The sequence below is a fragment of the Octodon degus genome, unplaced genomic scaffold, assembly GCF_000260255.1.
Source record: "Octodon degus isolate 3935 unplaced genomic scaffold, OctDeg1.0 scaffold00146, whole genome shotgun sequence".
Taxonomy (NCBI): Eukaryota; Metazoa; Chordata; class Mammalia; order Rodentia; family Octodontidae; genus Octodon; species Octodon degus.
Genome location: NW_004524722.1, coordinates 3,401,110 through 3,419,133, shown reverse-complemented (window position 1 = coordinate 3,419,133; position 18,024 = coordinate 3,401,110). Strand labels below are relative to the sequence as shown.

Here is an 18,024-nt window from a genome sequence, read left to right as displayed (position 1 = left end):
CTGGAGCTTTTAGGGATAGCTGTCACTCCTGCTTACCAATATAGATGTTTAGACCAATTTCAGGAGACCGAGCCTAAAGAGGTGTGGGTGTGTGAGTGTAATACCCTGCTCTGAAAGGGGTGTGTGTGCGCGGGTGTGTAAAACCCTGCTCTGGATATACTCCATCCTGGAACATCCTGGAACCCTCACTTAAGTTCCTGTCAAACAAGGATAGGAATCCCGAGACTAGCAAGGCTAACCCAGATTGGCAAAAATCAAAAAATTATTTTTATTTGAAATAAAATGTACACCCAAAAGAGCTCAGGGTTTAGGGCACTAGGGAAAATGGAAGGACACCAGGGAGCCCATTTTAGGCTAGGGAACTATGTCTCTGACACTTTTACCCCAGGGGCTATAGGCTGGTAATTTCAGAAATGAAAGGAAACACACATGCCATGATTGGCACTTTTCCTGTAACGGTCATCCTTCAGATAAAGAATACAGCACAGCCACACTGCAGAGCCCTTGGAAATCAGCACACCTGCCCCGTCATGTATTTGGATACACTGAGGTTCAGATAGGGAAGGGTACGCACCCTAGAGCACACACCAGTTCAAAGAACTGAAGTCAGGACTAGCACAGGTGGGCAATCTCAAGAGGACTAGGACCACAGGCCTGGTGCACAGTGGATTGCCAGACAAGTTAGGCAAGAGAGTGACCTGGAGAGCAAGCTGTGATTTTCAGGTAAGACACTGCCCAGCCATCCCTGACCTCAGTGAAATGTGGGTGTACAAAGGCCAGAAACTGCATGGTGATCATAAACCTTGGGACCTTTTTTTTTTTTTTTTTTTTTCCTTTTAGCACCAAGTGGTGGTGTGCTCCTGCCAGCTAGACTTCTTGGGTCCTCTCAGGGGAGCTGTTACTTGAAGGCCCCTGTGCCTCAGAGAGTTGAGGAAAAGAAGCCAGCAGTGCTGGGGTCAGCTTTGTCCTGTGCCCTTCTGCCCTTCTTCCTCCCCCAGCTTCGAAAGAGCCCAGAGAGGAAATAACAAGATGGGGAAAGCCAGAGTTGTTTCTTATTTCTGGACAGTGGGCTCCTGCAGCAGCAGAGGGGTTTAGAATCGCTTTTCTTCAGGCTGAGAGGATATGAGCAGCTCTTTGTTCCCAAAGTCCCACCAGGCTGTCATGTGGAACGCCATGTTGGTTAGAACAACGGTGTACTCCAGGATGGCAAAGATGGTGTAAACTGTTACAGGGACACAAGGAACAGGGCATGATGATCCTCCTGTTACCCCTTTTCTAAATCACCATATTGTTACCTGATCAGAAGAAACATTGCCCAAGACACCACCCACTACCAAAACCATTACAACTGCCCCGTAATCACAACCATCTGCAGATCCTAGCCTGGTCTTACCTCCAGCCTCACAATACATGTTGTGGCGAAAGTAGACAGCCAGAGCCGAGAAGAAGGCGACGAAGTTGATGATGAAGAGCCTCTGTTTCCAGCTGTAGGATTTTCGGTCCTAGGGAACGGGCTATCTCATCACTCTGGAGCTTGTACAGTATGTATGGGCAGCTGCCCCACTTGTCCCTAGCTCCTAAGGACAAAGCTTTCCCTCCCATGGCTTCCACAGTAATCCTCAAAGGTGGTACCAACAGGGCAGCAGGAATGATGAGCACGCCACGTCACTGCATTCTGGGAACTGACAATGAGAAGGCCCCTGCCTGTCTAATTTCAGGGGCACAATATGAAAGTTACATGGTCACCCACCAACTCAATACCTCAGGTACTGTGGCGCTAGGAGAGGCATGGATGCTGCTAGAGCACCAGAATTAGTAGCCCCAGTCCTCTGCCAAAGTGGCCCTAACTCACTGGAGCCCAGCTGCTGCCACTCATTAACCCCCATTTGAAACCTCCATCTCCAAACTTATCTCCCATGTTACCTGAACAGTGCTTGATGCTGACAAACTGACCACCCTCAACCCCAAGACCAATACCGTACCCCTCTGCCAGGATTCCTATTAAAACTCCAGTTCCAGCAGGGACAGATGGCACATGCCTGTGAGCTCAGGAGGCTGAGGCAGCCAGCGCTACATAGTAAGTTCAAGGCCAGCCTGAATCTCAGAGTAAGGTCCTCTCAAAACTAAAACAAACAAACAAAAAACCTCTCTGGTTCCCACCCCCTCACTACCCACATCCTGAGGACGGATGTCCTTGATTTTCTTCTGGGGCACATGGCGCCCAGTAGGTTTGGACCGTACCTCCTGACTTACTGTGTGCTTCTTGTTCAGCCTCCAGAGAATGCAGGTGAGGAGCATGTGACTGAGCGATGCCGCGATGAAAACAATGAAAGCATTTTCGTGGATGGCTGGAGGGAGAGAGGGTAGTGTGCAAACGGCCTGAAGCGCCCTCACCCCCAGGCGGGAAGCTCTGAGCCAGAAAAGGGCAGTCCGACCCCATCCCTAGCCCTTCGCCCGTCCTTCATCCCGGCACCCACTGAAGTCCTCAGAGGAGGAGACATAGGTGAGCACTAGCAGTGCGAGGTTCTCGATCACGTTGAGGCTGAAGTTGAGGCGGCAGAGCAGGCGGTAGCCAGAACACGGGGAGGCGCAGCTGAGGTAGTGGTTCCAGTAGGCGAAGGCCACCATGAAGCGGGGTGCAGAGTGCAGGCCAATGCAGAAGCGCCACACATAACGCTGGGGCACCTCCCCACCGATGGCCGAGCTCACCGAAGGCAGATAGTTGGGTACCTAGAATCAGGCTGCATCTGGGGTCTGGGTGTCAGCCTCCTCCAGCCCCACCCACCAGGAAAACTTCCCTGAGTCAATCCCAGGCCCTCAGGGCCAGCCCCTACCTTCCAGGAGGTCCTGGGCCAGCACCCCTCCCCATCCCTCGCAGGAGCCCTCCCTTTCCAGGTCCTGGGCTCAGTGTGTGTAGTTTTCATCTCTCAGCTAGCCTGGGATCTGTGCAGGGTCAGGGCATGCGTTCTCCATCTCCCTGCCAAGTGGAACCTTCGCTTTGGGGCAGTTTGTACAAATAGGTTTGGATGGACCCTGTCCCTGTAGTCCAGAGCTCCACCTCACATAAGACCCTGTGGGAACCTCAGTAATCTAGAATCAGTCCTAAAGAGATGAGTTACTGACAGTCTGACCATTTTAAAAGTGACACCCAGCTGAGCCACCCAGACACTGCTCTCAGCTCCAATCATTCCTCAGGTCAGGGGTGCCACAGTGGTGGATGTTAGAGGCCAGACAGGTGTCTCTACCATGTTTGTGTTTAAGAAAGCGGGTGCTTCCAAACTAGTCTGAGAAAAGTGTCCTTGTTCTGATGCATTTCTCCTTTCCTTCTTAGTGCCTGAAACTTCTCTTTCCTAAAGAAACTGCAACCTTACTCCTTCAGGTTGAGGAAGAAGGGGGAGGGAGTACTTATATGGCTACAAGGAATAGTGTTGAGAGGTGTGAGTGACAAGAGAATGGGTGATGACTGAGCCATAAGTTAGATAGGAACAGGAAACCCCAGAACAGAAAAAGGATCTCTCTCTGTTTTTTGTTTTGTTTTGTTTTTTAGAGACAGTTTCACTAGCTAGCCTTGAGCTCACTTTGTAGCCTAGGCTGGCCTTGAGCAGTGATCCTCCTGCCTCAGCCTCCCAAATGCTGGCATTATAGATGTGTGTCACTACACCTGGCAGTACTTTGCAAATTTAGTAACATAAACCTCACGGGGTAGTTGTGTGAAAACACAGGTTTAGAACCTGAGACTGCATTTTTTAAAAGATACCTAGGGCTGGAGGGATAGTTCAGTGGATTAAATGCCTGCTTAGGCAAGCACAGGGGCCAGGGTTTGCTCCCCACCCCAGGTTTTCTGAGCCAGCCACTGAGACAAGGGGTGGTGGCACACGACTGTAATCCCAGTGCTGGGGAGGCTGAAAACAGGAGGATCACTACAAGTCTGAGCTACATAGCAAGATACTGTACCAAATAAATAAATGATAAAAGAAGAAGAATGCCTCTTGAGGATCAAGAGGTGGTACATGAGAGACAGTAAGACCTCCTACTCTCCTTAACTGATCTGTCGGCCTCTCTATTCCCGAGTTAGGTTAGTGAGAGTGTTGCCTCTATTGCCTCATTCTGAAGACTCCTCCCTAATTTCAAGTTAATTTCAGTGCAACAGGATCAGTATCTAAAGCCTAACTGGATAGCTTGAAGCACTCAAGATCACTGAACCCTGACTCATGAGTGGATAGATAAAATATGGAGCTGGAGGTAGGAGGTGTGGTGATTAAGGCCCTGTGATTGCTGGTCATCAAAAATTTCTCTCAGATTAAGAGTAGAGGTAGGAAAGAGCAGAGATTGCCTCTAATGTCACACACACGCGCACACACACACACACACACACACACACAGTCAGATCCCTACACCGTCTCCTACCACCTCCATCCCAAACATGTAGGTTCCCCATTCATGAACTCTACCAGGAACAAGTAACATGGGGAGCTGCCACCTCACCCCAAACCTCCCCATGAGCACAGAGCTAAAACTGCTAGAGCCAGGTAGGTAACTCCTTCCTACCAGGGCTGTAGAAGAGAAACTCATAAAGGGAGAGTTCTAAAAACTCCTCTATCGGGGCCGGGGAGATGGCTCAGTAGAATAAGTGCTTGCCTGGCAAGCACAGGGTCTGAGTTCAATCCCCGGTTCCGCAAAAAATAAATAAATAAATAAATAAATAAATAAATAAATAAATAAATAAAAACTCCTCTATCAAATTCTGCCATTAGAGATAATTTCTTTGGCCTCAGACAAAGTCCCCCCAAATTACAGATGACTTTTCTGTCTTCCTTGTTGCCCCCCAACCCCTTGCCAATTAGACAAAAATTCCAGTTCCTGTAAATTCTTCTTGCTACTCCTCTCTGAATCCCATCCTCTCCTCTCTATCTTCATAGCAGCATAACCCATTCTCTAATGTCCCCCTCATTTCCCTACTCTTGTCCCTTCCTTTTAATCTGTTCTTCACACAGGAGTTGGAATTGTCTTCTAAAGCTTGATCTGATCAAGGACCTTTTACTGCTTGAAACCTTTCCAAAGTGCCCCCCCCATAAAATTCAAATTGTCAGCCTGATGTTCATAAGGACCCTTCTTTACCACCACCCCCCCCCGCCCACAGTAACAACACCCCAGCCTCTAAGATGGAATTCTTCCTCAGTGCCCACACTGAGTTAAGAGCCTCCCCGGAGCCCCGCAGTCCCTGAGTTCACTTTTATCACAAGAATCCCAACTTACTATATTGTAACTGTATCTAAGGACTGTTTCTTGCAGGAATGAAATCTAAGGGCAAGTCCAAATTCAGCTACATTCATCTACTCCTGACACAGAACTTCTGCCCCTGACCCTCAGGAGATAACTGGCACTGCTCTGGGAAGCAAGAGTCCGTCTTCTGGACTGTACTTTCTATAATCTTCTTCCAACTTTTGTTTTTGTTTGTCCCTCTCTCTATTTATTTTTTTCTTTCTTTTTGAGACAGGTTTTGGTGTATAGTTCAGGGTGGCCTTGAACTCACAGTGATCCTCCTCATTCAGCCTCCTGGGTGCTGAGATTATAAGCATGTGCCACCATGCCCGATCCTCTTCCAATTCTCTTCTCTCTCTTCTCTCTCTCTCTCTCTCTCTCTCTCTCTCTCTCTCTCTCTCTCTCTCTCTCTCTTTCCAGGAAGGGTACTGAGAATCACTGGAAGCTGCACTGGACAGTGCTGCACAGCTGAGCTATATCCCCAGCCCTCTTCCAACTCTTAAAGGACTATTACTGTATCTATCTCAGCCTAATTCTCCATCCTTTTGTCTTTTCCCTCTCCAAGCCTCTGTGTCTCTCCCATTCTCTGATTTCTGCTTTACCACTAAGTCCTAACCTACACTTAACCCACGTGCTAGGAAGCCTGGCACTCACCCCACAGTCGGTGGCCACCGTGTACTCAAAATGGAACACCAGGGACCAGATGATGCAGTAGAAGAAGCCGAACAAGGGGAAAGTGATGACCCAAGAGACCATGGTTGTAAATCGGAGCCGGAACACAGTCCCATCGGGGTCCAAGGGCTGGGAGGCCGCAGAGAACATCCTGTAGGGAATGATGCCCCAAGCAGGGCGAGGGACACAGCTTGGGGCCTGGTGGGATACCTGAGCCTGGGAAAGGGAAGCCTTTACCAGAGCTAGTTCCTCAGAGTATGAGGAAGAATGGAAGTGGCAGGTCTTAAGGAGGGGAAGACTGCAGAGGAGGTGAAGCAGCGGGAGACAAAACTGGAATGGCAGGGATGGCTCTTAGAACATGCTGGCACACTGACACTCTAGGTCCGCCTCTTGAAGAATCTGGGTAGTAGAAGCTCTCAGAGGATGTAGGTGCTCTGACAGCTCACCTCACTTTTTTTGTTTTTTGTGGGTTTTTTTTTTGCGGAACCAGGGATTGAACTCAGGCCCACAAATGCTTATTCTACTGAGCTATCTCCCAGCCCCCTCACCTCACTGTTATCACCCTGACAAGCCACTGAGGAGAAGGATCAGAAGTGAAAAGTTTATTATTCCCATCTCACATAGAGAGAGACTGAGGCCCTCCAACCATGTTGGGATCAAATACTGGCCTCTTAATAGCTTAAGACTCTTAAAAAAAAATTAAGATATGTTATGTACATGAACCAACTCCCCACAAGGAAAGTAATCTTTATATTCTACAAACATGTATCAATAAAAATTAAAATGTAATTTTAAAAAAGACTCTAAATCAAGCCACGTTACCTGGATAAGAACCCTTGGCTAAATAAAATGGCTAGAGCCTGACTTACTGCATTCCTCTTCCTCACCCAAGTTCAACTAGGAACAGTGGGAGTGCCCTAGAGCCCATTTCAGTGGGGCCACAGTCTGCCAGCTACCCACCCTCTGGGTCTGAACGAGCTAAGCCTCAAGCCAGAAGGACCCTGATCCCAAAATATCAAGGACCCTGCAAAGACTCAGATTCCCATCTCCTGTCTCTCTGAAGAGACCATGTCACTCAAAGTAAGGTTTGGGGGGATCCGAAGGCCATATAGACTTTCTCCACTCAGCTGGCTGGGCCAACTCAGAAAGTATCTGTCCAGGTCAGATGCAGACCCAGGGACATGCACTTCATCACGCTCTCTTCCCTCTGGGCAAAGGAACTTCCTCCCCACAACTCCTACTCTCCAGACCACCATGACAGATCAAGGTGGGCTCCCTGCTGGGAAAAGTTGAGACAGACAGCTAAGACTTCGTATTAAATGGCCCAGAACCACATCTCCCCTTAGGACTTACACTTTCCTCCGTTATGAAGACCCCAGTCCACTGGTCCAGCGCCTTGTCAGGGATGGGGCCTCACTAAATAACACTCACACTAGCTGCTGAAGAATCTCGAGCTTGGGTTGAAGGCTCTAGCCAGACTGAGACTGCCCTTGCTCCAAGCCTGCAGGGTCCCACCCCCAAGTCCTGCCCTCCCACCCACAGAGCCCAGTTCTCCATGCCTGCCCAGCACACAGCCTTCTTAAGATCAACAAGCCGTGTCATAAATCCAGGAACACTCTGCAACAGTATGAAAAGATAGTGGCTGAGGTCAGCCCACTGAGGCTTCTTTGCCAGGGGTGGGGGTAGGGATCTTTTTGCAGGTTGTGTTCAGGAATACAGGCAGGTTTCTAGGAAGGAAAAAGGAAAGCAGAATGGGACCGGACCCTTTCTGACTAGAGCAGGACTCCGTATGTATCATGAAACCAATGAAGAACTGGATAATCCTGTAATAACAGTATCAGGACCCAAGAGAGATCTAGAAAGAACTGAATATTCCATATCACTGTCCAGCCTTTACCTGTAGCTAATGGCAGTTCAAGTTCATCAACAGAGGTCCAACTGCTAGTAAGAGGAATGAACAATCCTGCTTTTGTCTATCCTGCCCAGCACACCTGATGTCTTATGCCCAGATCAAGGTCTGGCATAGAGAAAATAATCACCAAATGAATCAAGTCCAAGGGTATACAGGGAGTGGAGGGGCCATGTTCTGTGAAGGTTGCCTGAAATGAACAGAGCTATGCTCCCTAAGACAGACTGAGGGATCCCCACTACTGCCTTCTTGTTTTTGTAGGGCTCACCTAAAGCCCTGAGGAGAAAGTTCCTCTATGGCTATCAAAGCTGAGCTAGGGACAGAGCAGAGATCATCCACCAGAAAAAAAATTTTGTGCACACCACAAGAGCTTGCTAAATATTAGTTATTAAGCTGCCGTAGAATAGGTTACCCAAAGAGGAATGAAAATTCCCATCACTAACAATGAGCAGGCAGACACAAAGTCAATTATTGATGTGCTGGACTAGATTGCTTCCTTCACTCTTAGGACTGACCATTCTTGAGATATTCTAGATGTGACACTAAAAAAGCATATATGAAAAGCTCCAGGTGGATCCAACGGGGAGCTCCAGGGGGTGGGGACAAAATACTCCCAAGGTCAGTAGGCCCAGTACCCCTCCAGCAACTCCCACATCCTTGTTATCCTTTATTATCTAGTTAATATACCAAGAGTAGGTAATAGGTGCAAGGTATGCTTGAGTGTATTGATCCCATTAGCCCTCAGGGCTAGGCTTACTTCTGTACGAATACTGTAATTTATTTGTGGACTACAATTACCTTATACTTTACTTTCCCTAGTAAAGGGTGGGTGGGGGATGGGAGGGAAGTTTACATGTACTCAACAAGTACATTATGATTTAGACTGCCTACGCCCTCAAGGAGACCCTGGTCTGATTGGCAAGACAGATATAAGTACAAATATGATATGACAGAAATGTATGAGAGATAGGTAAGTGAGTTTGTCTCAAAAAATTTTTTTTCTTTAAGGGTGTGGAAATAATAGCTTAGTGTGAAGACCCTGGGTTCAGGCCTCAATACCATTAAAGAAAGAAAGAAGAGACAGAGAGACAGACAAAGACAGACAGAGATCAAGGTAGAGAGAGACAGAGAAGTAACACAAGGAACTGAAGGTACCCAGAGAAGGAAGTGATTCAGTTTTCCAGAAGAAGGCAAGGGGAAGCTTTTTCAGGGGAGGAGATACCTTGAGAAGACTTTGCAGGACAGGTAGAAATTATCTAGAAAAACAGGAATGTTTGATGCATTATCTGAGATAAGCATTAGATCAGGAAAGAGTTGACCCTTCCCCAGATCACCTGGTCATTCCTTTTTCTTTCAGTCCTGTTCCTTCTGACAGCTCTCCATCTCAGGGTTCAGCAGATGGGTGCCCATAACCCAAGGCTCATGTCTACCCATGGACAAATCAGGAGGGGAAACACGGGGATTGAACTCAGACCCTTGCACTTGCCAGGGAAGTGCTTATTCTACTAAGCCATCTCCCCAGCCCCCACCCTGACCATTTCTTCTCTTCCTTTTCTTGCTCTTCACTCTTCACACTTCCCAATCCATTTTCCCATCCTTTTTCTACCTGAGGCTCTGTGTTAGTGCTGGCAAGGAACTGGGCAGGAATCACCACACTTACTTTCTTTTTCTTTTTGTTAGCACTGAAGATTGAACCGAGAACCTATGCACAGAGCTCTAGCCATAACCCTCTATTTTTCACTTTGTGACAGAATCCAACTACGTCCCAAAGTTGCCCAAGCTTGGCTCGAACTTGTAACCCTTCTTTCTTGATCACCCGGTACTAGGATTATAGGCATTCACCACCACACCTAGTTCAACCTCACTACAGATATGATATGGGCAAGTAAAACTCAGTTTCTAGGGGCTGGGGAGATGGCTCAGTAGAATAAGCGCTTTCCTGGTAAGCGGAAGAGCCTGAGTTCAATCCCCAGTTCTGCAAAAAAAAAAAAAACAAAAAAAAAACTCAGTTTCTGGGTCTCAGGTAATATAGAGTCAGTGAATCAACTTGGAGTATAACAGCAGTCAACACAGGTCTCATCTCATTTATTCTAAAGAGTACCCTACAGAGAAAAGATTCTTGTATTTCTTTATGGCCCAGGTTCCCCCATATCCCTCTCCAGAGAGTGAATGGCAATCTATTGAACCTCAGATGGCATATGACCTACCCCAGAACACACACATATGTACATAATTAGGCCCCCAATGAACAGGCAAAGTTTCTCTCTTACACATGCCCCACTCAGAGGCATTTTAAACAGTCACGGCCCCCACAATCAATCTCCCTTTTCCCCTCTCTCTAACTCTCTCTCTCTCTCTCTCTCTCTCTCTCTCTCTCTCCCTCCTTCCCTCCCTCCCTCCCTCCCATAGTGACAGGCACAAGTGCACAGTGCTATACTAGAAGACCCAAAATGCCCTCTAGTCCAGTCCTCTTCTCCACTTTTCAGAAAACTCTGGGGTTCCTGAAACTGCTAGGAAATAATGATTGGGTTCTGAACTTGAGAGCTACCCAGCCCCTAGAACCTTCAAGGAAGGTGGAAAAGGACTGATCCTTAAGACTTCAGTGTTCAAGCACCCCAAGAGCCCAATGTGTTTGATAGACCCACTGAAGAGCTTGCTGCTTCTGTTAAAGTGGAATTAGGATCCAGAAACAGATCCAAAAAGGATCTGAAATGTGGTATCAGTCCCTCAAGCCCTACCCCACAGTGCGTGGCCGTTGTCTCCTTGAAGTGGAAGAGCAGGGACCAGAGGATACAGAAGAAGAAGGCGACAAGTGGACAGCAGACCGTGACCAGGGCCACCAGGGTGAAGCGGAGCCGGACCAGGGTCCCATCCCGGTCCAGCGGCAGTGGGACCTGGTACATCTTGTCAGACCTGGGGAATGAGGGGCATGCTGTCAGGGCCCCAGGCAGCAGGGCTGGAATGAGAGGCAGTCAGCTCAGTCCCAAACTCAGCTGGGCTATGGCATTAGCATCCAAAAAGTAAATCTCCTACACTTTGACAGTTCCTGCCCAGCGTGAGGAAGACTGACTCAGAATCCCAAGACAACACCCAACTATAATTTCAGAGGCAGGACAATGAACCTGATCTGTACTAGGATAAAGCCTGAATATCGAGATTGGGAGACCTTCTCCTCAGACTTGTGCCTGGCTTGAGAGGCCTAGGTCTATAGGTACTAGTTTATCTAATCTCTCATTATTTTCAAGAATGACAAAAACCCTAAAGCAAAAGTCCAGCAAGATAGCTCAGGGGACTAAGCACCTGCTTAGGCAAGTGCAGGGACCAGAGTTTGATCCCCGGCACCATATGCCCAGTGGTGTGCTGGCAGCCACCAAGACCAGACCTGGTGGCACACACTTGTAATCCCAGCACTGGGGAAGCTGAAAACCAGAGGATCACTATGAGTCTGAGCTGCATAGTGAGACCCCATACCAAATGCATTAAAAAAAAAACATACACACAGCACTCAGGAGGGTAAGACAGGAGGATCACCATGAGTTCAAGGCCAGCCTGGGCTCCATAGTGATTTCAAAGCCAGCCTGAACTGCAGAGCAAGACCCTGTCTCAAAAGACAAAACAAAACAAACAAATAAAACCAAAGACAATTAACAACAACAAAAAGACAATCAACCAGAGAGTAGATGACCCATCACCTCCCCCAAATTTCTGAACCTCAGGCTCACACCCCAGGCTTAGGACCTCTCATCAGCTCTCATAGCTTCACCCCTCCTGCACCTATAGGCCCTTCCCAGACTCTGAGTACAGGCCCAGAGTCCACAGCAGCAGGGACTCCATGGAAGCTGGTAGAACCTTGACTCCTGCTACCTTTTGTGTTCAGAGGGTGAAAGGCTTTGCAGAATCAGGCCTGGCACGTGCCTGGGCTTGCTGTTTGCAGGAGAGAGCCGCTTGGTCAGCTTCTGGAGGCTTCCCATGGCCAGGGGCCTGTCCACCCCCTCTTGAGATTAGGCGAGAGCACTTGAGGACAACAATTTTTTCCTCCAATGAGCAGTAACCTAAGGTCAGGAACTATACTGGTATACACCAACAATCCTAACCCAGCTCCCTTCAACATATAGAAAGAGAAGCAGAGGTAGGAATCTACTCAGGTTCAAATAGATGGAAACACCAGCAGTAGGGAGATGTTGGGGGTGCAGAGTTATACACTGCAGCTCTGGGTTCTTGAGCCCTTCTCGTCTGGGTCAGCACCCTGGGCAAGATCAGATTAGGATGGGGAGAGAGACAAAGAAGGCGTACATACACATAGGAGAAAGAAAAGAAAAACCAAATTCTACGTAAGTGAGTCATCAACCCTATTCCCACTGTCAAGACAGAGAAACCAAGATCCAAAGGGAGAAAAGCCCTTCCTCTAAAGCTAAGCCTCAAGGGAAAGGCGAGCACAGAGGCTTCTTGATTCCAAGATCAGGCTGGCTCCAAGTACATCAAGAACCTGCTGGTCTGGTCTCAGCGGCCTTACCAAATCAAGTCCTCTGCCCAGCCCCACCCTCTGAACACTCCTCTCTAGTCCTTTCCTCGAGCACTCCTGACCTTAGTTTGGGTGGTGCCCCAGCATTCTAGAACAAGCAGGGTGGATATGCCTTGCCATTTTCATCTACCTTCCCCACCAGCCTCTCTGCCAGGGCCAATCAAGCAACAACCGGCAACAGTGTCTCAAGTTCTGCTCTCCTTTTGTGTGTGGAGGGCGGAGGTAGCACAGAGGGTCAGAGATCTCCCCAGGAATTGCTAGATGGCTAGTATATTCCCTAGATCACTCCTAAACGGACTGTAAGTCCCTTAGGACTCACTGCCTGAAGCCCGTGGCAGTACCATGGGATGGGGATGCAGTTCAGCGGCACAGCACCTGCCTGGCATGTGCAAGGTCCTGAGTTTGATTCCTGGCTTTAAAAAAAAGACCCTATCTCAGAGAGTGGGTGAGGTGTTAGTTCATGTGACAGTCACAGAAACAAACAAACAAAAAAATAAATAAAGGACAACCTGTTACATTTCTTGGGTATATGCCTGACCTCTCTTTTAGCTGTGTGACCTTGGACAAGTCACATACTCACTCTGGGCCTGCTTCACAGCTGTACAACAGGAGAATCAGGTGTAGATTTGGGTTACTTCCAAGGCCTCTCCACACCCCAGGATAGGGGGCATACCACCTGCCTGTTTAGCCCAGACAGCTTTAATTTCCTTTTAGGCACCACTTAGCTGAACACTGCTTTCTTGGGAATATCCCTACCTTCAAAGTTCCTAGAGCTCATCTTACCAGTGTGCCCTCTCAGAAACGTTTGAGGAGTGTCTGCTACTCAGTAGGCATCCTGCTTTTTTTTGGCGGAACCGGGGATTTAACTCAGGCCCTTGTACTTGCCAGAAAAGCGCTTATTCTCCTGAGCTATCTCCCTAGCTGCTATGTTCTCTCTTAATCCCTGCTATAATCTATTAATTAGGTCTTACAGTCTATGTTTCCATTTTACAGAAGAGAAAACTGAGGCTTATCACGGTTAAAAGCACTTACTCAAAAATCACAGGCTTATAACTGGCAGGGCTGGGATGTGAAACTAGTCTATGAGGTTCCAAGGCTCCCCCAGGCCTTCATCGCCACACCGGGGGTGAATTCTGACCTGGAGGCCCTGCGGAGTAAAGAAGGGAGAGTTTAACCCCTGCACACCTAGTCCCCTGTCAGGAGAAAGGAGGGTCAGTTCAGTGCGTCCCCAAGGAAGCAGTTCCAGGAAACAAGAGTGTGCGCTAGAGGAGGGCAGGCATGGAGATCAGAGCCTGGGCCCAGTCCAGTGAAGGTCGGACCGCGTGGCCGAGCTCCCGGTGTGGGACCCCCGGGGGCTCGAGTCCTCGTACTCACCCAAGCGGTGCTGGTGAGGAGGCCGCATCAGAGCGGACGACCCCCCCGGGGTTGCCGGGCCCGGCCGGGGTAAGCGGCGGGGGGGCGGGCCAGAGCGGGAAGAGCGCGGGGCGGGGCTGGCGCTTGGGGCGGAACTTAAGGAGGAAACTGCGCCCTAGTCCACTGCTAGCTCCTCCCCACTGCCGGGGACCCCGGCCCTGGCGCACCCCCTTATCTACTGCCTCCTCCAACCACATCTCTCCAGCCCTATAATGCCCCATTAATTTTAGTTGCATGAAGCCAGCCGGAAGAGACCCCGACACCACGGTTTGACATATTGGATAAGCCACTCTGTCACCTTCTCTCTCTCCGCCGCAATCCATCACCTGTTGAAAGAACAAAAAATTGATTCAACAGGAGCCCCATTTCTCTGATTCCCAGACCCCAGTTTCTCTTGTCCTACACCTTCATTCACACCGAATTATCTAACCTTGCCCTCTGAAGTATTATCAATCCAGCTTTGCTCCAGCCTCGGTGCCCCTCCTCTAAACTTTGCTCCCTAGAGAGGATTGGGGCATTTCAGCAAAGAAAGATCCCGTCAGGCCCACTCCACAAACTCTGAGCTGTTCCCATCTTTATCAGGAGAGGGCGCCCCTTCCCATGCAACAAAGCACAAAGAGGTTCTCAGGTCCCAGTTGGGTTCGCACAGGGAGAGTTAAGCCCCAGAAACCCGCTCCCAGGGGTAGCCTCCTCACCCTGACGCTGACCTCATAAAGGGGGACTCTGGGCCACTTCGCAATGACCATCCTACCCCACAAAGGAGGGTGAGGGGACCAAAACTCCCTCCTGCTGGCATTTTGGGGGATTGGAGATCTTCTAGAGAGGGTAGACTTCTGAGTGTTACCATCAAATCTGTCACATAAAGACTGACACATTCTGCGCACTCATCATATCTCAAGGTTAATGCATTATGACCCCCCCCCCATCATGTCCCAGGCACTTTTCTACTATGTATGTGTTTTTCTCGTTTAATCTTCACTTTATTTATTTAGTCTTTTTGAGACAAGGTTTCATTAAGCATTTCAGGCTGGCCTTGAGCTCACTTTGTAGCCCAGGCTGTTCTCAGACTTGCAATGATCCTCCTGCCTCAACCTGCCTGCTGAGTGTTGGGATTACAGGCATGCACCACCACATCCAGATTAATCCTTTTATTTTTTTTTTTTAAATTTTATTAATTTGTGTGTGTGTGTGTGTGTGTGTGTGTGGCCAGCTCAGCCCACCAGGGGGCGGGGCTGGCTGGCATGTGGTGCTGGGGGATTGAACCGCGGTCCCTGTGCTTTGCTAAGCTTGTTCTAAGTAGGTGCTTTAGACCACTGAGCCATCTCACCAGCCCCCTCATTTTAAAAATTGTATGAAATAGATACCATGAGCATCCCAACTTATTAATGGAAAACAGAAGGAATTGCTACTAAATGTCAAACCAAGGATTCAAGGGTGACACCTGCAATCATTCCCTTATAGCTATATACTGATGACCTCACAAGGTGGCTGTAACTGCCACTTTGCAGAATGGGAAAGAGTTTCAAATCTGTTTGCCAGAGCTCTTTTATATGCATTGTTATTTATTCACATAGCCAGGCCAGTGGTGATAAAGTTATGGCACATATGCCTCAGTGGCTGTCTGTATCATTGAAAGATCTGAAGAGTTTGCCATCACTAGCCTACCCCCTCTCTGTGACAGCCACTGGGCTGAGCCATGGCAGGGCACCCAGAGACATACATAACAGACAAGTTGGAGGGAAAGTATCCTATCCTAAAAACTACTTTTCAGGGTCAGGAATGTAGCTAAGTGGTACAAGTACCTGCCTGTCAAGTGCAAGGTCTTAAGAGCAATTCCTGGTACCAATAAAAATAAAATTAAAAACTACTTTTCTTAGCTGGGCATGCTCTGGGAGGCTAAGGTAGTGGAATCACAAATTTGACCCCAGCCTGGGCAACTTAGTGATTTAGTGAGACCCTGATGTAAAACTTTAAAAATAGGTCAACAATTTCTGACATTGCCAGTCAAGCAGAAGACCCAATATTATTATGGGCTACTGGACCGTTTTAGAATATTTTACTGAGTTTACACACCTATAATATTCAAATAATAGAACTTAACTAACAAAGGGGGTACAGATGAATGTCCATTTTGTATCTGTGTATTCAAAGTAGTTAGGATAGGGCTGGTGAGATGACTCAGTGGTCTAAAGCACCTACTTAGAACAAGCTTAGCAAAGCACAGGGACCATGCACGGTTCAATCCCCCAGCACCACATGCCAGCCAGCCCCGCCCCCTGGAGGGATGAGCTGGCCACACACACACACACACACACACACACAAATAAGTAAATTTAAAAAAAACAAAGTAGTTAGGATAGATATATAGTTACATTCTCTTAATGAATAGAGGGATTTGTTCTAATAGTGTTTGTAAATAGGATATCATGTCCGCATCTTGTACAGCAATTAACCACTAGGAAGAATGTATACAATGTGTTAATTATTGAAACTGTCCTACCAATTTGGTTTGAAACTGTCTCATTGCTATGTTTAATAAAATTATGAAAAAAATAAATAAATGAAATAAAACTTAAAAAATAAAAGGTTGGGGATAGTAGCTAAGTATGAAGGCCCTGGGTTCAAGCCCCAGTATCAAAAACAAAACGTATTTTGAATTCTCTCATACTCTGTTCTTTAGGATTCCAGCACAAATAGATTCATAAAACCATATAAGAACTATGTTTATCTAATTTTAGCAACTGATTTGGGTTTCCTGCCTTGGGGCTTCATACAATCTGCTTTGTCTAGCTCCATCCCAGGGAGCCTCTTTATGGCCTTTTCTCTATCTTGACTCCTTGTCTGTTCCCTCAGCCCTAAGTACCACTCCTGAAGGCCAGAGCACTTCTCTCTGCCTCTAGGCCACTGCCCAGGTCTGAACTGTGAAGTGCTCTCATCTTGCCTTTAACTTTCCGGTCATTGGGGCCATGGGGGCAGTTCATCTTTTGGCTCAGATTCTGCACTTGTTCACCTGTAAAAATGGCTGTAGGAATATCCACAGCATAGAGTTTTTGTGACAATGAGAGGTAATGCAGCAGTGTGCCAGGCTTGTGGAAGGTACCCAATGTGTGATGTTTATGACAACTATATGTATGAGTTGTGATACATTTTGAACTCATCCTTACCCTTCTCTGAGGAGTCTGACCTCAGTGTCACTGACTCTGAATTGTTTCTGCAGGTTAAAAGACACCTACTTTGTTTTATGTGAGGAAAAGTAAAATGGGTTCTCACTTTGTGCCAGAGACTTGTACACATTTTTATTTGATCTTTTTATTAATCTAATGAGGTAAATTTGAATCCATTTTATAGATAAAGAAGTAGAGGAGGGGCCGGGGACATGGCTCAGTAGGATAAGCGCTTGACCGGCAAAGGCAAGGATCTGAGTTCAATCCCCGGTTCCGCCAAAAAAAAAAAAAAAAAGAAGTAGAGGAAACATTTAAGCCTCTACTCTCACCCTCAACACTCAGGTTCGTCCAATTGGCATTTTTCTACTGTCTGTGTAGCTGGTACTCTTTCCAGGCCTTCTACTGTCTCTTGCCCTCTTGGTGGATTTGTTTTGTGTCTGGACATACTCCAGAGAGCCTGTGACTACAACAGCACCACCAGTTTCCAGCTTTAGCCAGTCATGCTCAGTCTCTCCATCCACACGTATGCATCACACACCCCCAACCCAGCTGAGGGCTTGTTTTTAGGGATGTTCTATTCCACAAGCATCGGGTAGTGTACATGTAGGGGGCAGATAAGAGGAAGGGAATATTGGATCTAGTTGTCAAGGAATGCTTCCTATAGGCAATCTCTTTCACTGGTCTTCCTGACCTTTTATCTATTATCCTCCCTGTTATGACCATATTGTCACTCTTAAAATGCAATCTGACCATGTCCTCCCTTGTTGCAAACAAATTATTAGGCAACTCTCCATAGCTTTTAGGATCAAGAGCAAATTCCTTAGCATGATATTCAACATCCTTCCTAATGTCATCATCTTCTTCTCCAGCAATCACAATTTTACATTCTATACTATGTCCTAACTTTATTTTCTTCCTCTCTGAAGGTTTGATTAATTTGTCCTCATCTTCCTCCAGGTGGCACAATCTGCCCACCTCCCTAGTTCATAAGCTGCATTTGATGACCTTCTGTCAAATCTTCATGAGCACTCTGACCACAACATAGCAAACTTACTGCCTGCCCAAAAAAAAAAAAAAAAAAA

At 47.6% G+C, this 18,024-nt stretch overlaps 1 protein-coding gene across 8 annotated transcripts in view; it reads right to left on the bottom strand.

The window, feature by feature from the left end:
- Positions 1-501: 501 nt before the first annotated feature.
- Pgap2 (post-GPI attachment to proteins 2) overlaps positions 502-18,024 on the bottom strand; it is a 24,539-nt gene continuing 7,016 nt past the window's right edge. The window contains exons 2-8 of one of the 8 annotated variants that reach the window (XM_023702085.1): positions 14,077-14,104; positions 13,398-13,512; positions 10,582-10,756; positions 2,478-2,730; positions 2,242-2,348; positions 1,394-1,502; positions 502-1,222 (exon numbers count right to left, since the gene is read on the bottom strand). In XM_023702085.1, coding sequence (XP_023557853.1) covers positions 1,092-1,222; positions 1,394-1,502; positions 2,242-2,348; positions 2,478-2,730; positions 10,582-10,746 — 765 coding nt within the window. In that variant the 5' untranslated portion in view covers positions 10,747-10,756; positions 13,398-13,512; positions 14,077-14,104 and the 3' untranslated portion in view covers positions 502-1,091. Of the gene's footprint in view, positions 1,223-1,393; positions 1,515-2,168; positions 2,349-2,477; positions 2,731-5,916; positions 6,151-7,365; positions 7,777-10,581; positions 10,757-13,397; positions 13,513-13,739; positions 13,842-14,076; positions 14,105-18,024 lie in introns of those variants that run through there. The other 7 variants (XM_023702084.1, XM_023702086.1, XM_004641960.2 and 4 more) reach the window with 7 other exon arrangements.